At 65.8% G+C, this 2,318-nt stretch overlaps 1 protein-coding gene across 1 annotated transcript; it reads right to left on the bottom strand.

The window, feature by feature from the left end:
- Positions 1-499: 499 nt before the first annotated feature.
- LOC113980629 (staphylococcal nuclease domain-containing protein 1-like) lies at positions 500-1,416 on the bottom strand (the record flags this gene model as incomplete). The annotated part of the gene is made up of 2 exons (XM_027707847.1): positions 1,167-1,416; positions 500-686 (listed from the first exon to the last, which is right to left on the bottom strand). Coding segments are annotated over exons 1-2 (355 nt in total), but the record flags the coding sequence as incomplete, so codon positions are not given.
- Between the last annotated feature and the right edge of the window lie 902 nt (positions 1,417-2,318).

The raw sequence follows: 2,318 nt of genomic DNA on the forward strand, positions 1-2,318 counted from the left end.
GAAGCCGATCCCAAACCTGGAGCCCAACCCCAGTGTGACCCCAGAACCTCAACCTGATCCCAACCATGAACCCCAAACCTGCGTCCCAAACCCAGACCCAAACTCTGAGTCCCAAATGTGTCCCCTAGACCCTGACCCTCAACCCCAGGTCCAACCACGGACACTAACTTTGGAATTCAACCCAGATCTCCAGTGTGGCCCCTGATCCTGAACCCCAAGTCCCAACCATGGACCTCAACCTTTGGTCCCATCCTGGACCCCAACAGTAGATCCCAAACCCGGACCCCTACCCAAACCTGACGCCCACTCTCAGTTCCAGAGGTGGCCCCTGAGCCTCCATCCCAGGTCCCAAACCTGAACCCCAATCCTGGGTCCTGAGCAGGGACCTCCACCCTGGGTCCCAAAGATGGCCCTGGGGGGCAGCGGGTGATCCCACCACCAAACCCACGAATCCTCATCCCACTCAACTGAGCCCCCCCACGGCCAGGCTGGGGAGCACCCCTGGGTGCTGATGGTCCCCAGGAGGGCCCCCCTGCCCCCGTACCCGTCTCCACGTCCTGCACGTAGAAGTGGAGGTCGTCGGTGATCTCGGTGACGAACACGGGTTTGTAGTTGGCCGTGCGCTCCTTCTCCTCCAGCACCGGCACCACCTCCTCCACCGGGGTCTCCTCGTAGTGGGACCACACCTGGGGGCACACGTGGGGGGGGACATCCCTTGGGGTGGGGACATCCCTTGGGGTGGGACATCCCTTGGGCTGGGGACATCCCTTGGGGTGGGACATCTCTTGGGGTGGGTCCCTCATCTCTTGGCACAGGGACATCCCTTGGGGAAGGGCCATCCATTAGGGTCGGGACATTCCCTGAGGTGGGGCCATCATCTCTTGGGGTGGGGATATTCCTGTGGTGGGGCCATCCCTCAGGGCGTGGACCCCTCTTGGGCTGTGGACACCCATCGTGGGGGGGGCCACCCCTTGGTGTGGGGACACCTGCTGTGGTGGGGACCTCACTTGGCACCGGGGCACATCCCTTGGCACGAGGCCATCACCTCTCGGGATGGGGACAGCCCTCGGGTGTGGAGATCTCTTGACAAGAGGATACCCTCTTTCGGGATGGGGCCATCTCTTTGGGATGGCGTCACACTGGGGGTGTCCTGGCCCCCCTCTCACCTTCTCCTTCCTCTGCTTGGCCGCGTCCTGAGCCGCCAGCAGGGCCTTGCAGTAGGGGCTGCGCTCGGCCGTGAAGTGCACGCGGGACAGCGCCTGCTCCACCAGAGCCACCGACAGGTTCACGCCCTCGATGTGCAGCCACCCGATGAAATTCCCGGCCTTGTCCATGCTCTCCACCTCCACCTCCACCTGTGGGATCCCGGGAGTCACCCTGGGCACCCGCCCCAAGCGCCGCCTCGTCCCGGCGCTCCGAGCTCCGTCCCCCCCGATGGCCCCTCTGCACCAGGCTCAGACCATCGACCCCGAGGTGCCACCCCAAAGTGTCCCCCCCGAGCAGGTGACAGATGGGCCACGCTGTGGTGATTTAACCCCTGGCCGTGGTTTAACCTTTGCCGTGGTTAATTAACAGGGTTTGGCTCCACGGGCGCTGCCGGACACGGAGCGTGTCCCTTCCCTGAGCTCGCCAGAACCGTTCCCGCTGCTTCCCAAAGTGTGTGGCATCCTGCTGCCCTTGCCCTGTGCCAGCCACAGCACTGCACTGGCCATGGCACCACCCCGGCCACGGCATCACCCTGGTCATAGCACTGCCCTGGCCATGGCATCACCCTGGCCATGGTACCACCCCGGACACCAAGAACGAGGGGGGGGCAATGGGCTGCCTGTGGGGGCTGCAGGGGGTCCCCTCCCCACCATCCCAGGGCTCCCACCTGGGGCAGGGGGGACACAAGGCAGTGGTGGGGGTGCAACCCCCGGCCCGGGCCCCCCAAAGCCAGTGGTACCCAGGTGGGGTACCCATCCCCTGGCACGGTGCCCCCTCCCCAGCCCATGGCAGAGCTGGACCTGCAGCCCCCTCACCCCTCCATGCCCCAGCAGAGCGGGGTTTGTGCTCCCCATCAGTGTCACAGCTGGTGTTGGGTCTCAGTCCTGAGCCCGGGGAGGGGTCCACAGACCCCCGCTCAGCTGGGGGGTCGGATCCTGGGGCGGGTGCCCATCACCCAGGCACTGTGCCCCCTCCCCAGCCCATGGCAGAGCAGGACCCCCCTCCCTCTGCAGAGCCGGGTTTGTGCCCCCATCGGTGTCACAGCTCGGGTCGGGTCTCAGCCCCGAGCCCGGAGGGGGTTAAAGGGGTCCACGGACCCCGCTCAGCGGGGG

This window comes from Neopelma chrysocephalum, unplaced genomic scaffold (genome assembly GCF_003984885.1).
Source record: "Neopelma chrysocephalum unplaced genomic scaffold, ASM398488v2 Primary Assembly neopelma1_94856, whole genome shotgun sequence".
Classification (NCBI taxonomy): Eukaryota; Metazoa; Chordata; class Aves; order Passeriformes; family Pipridae; genus Neopelma; species Neopelma chrysocephalum.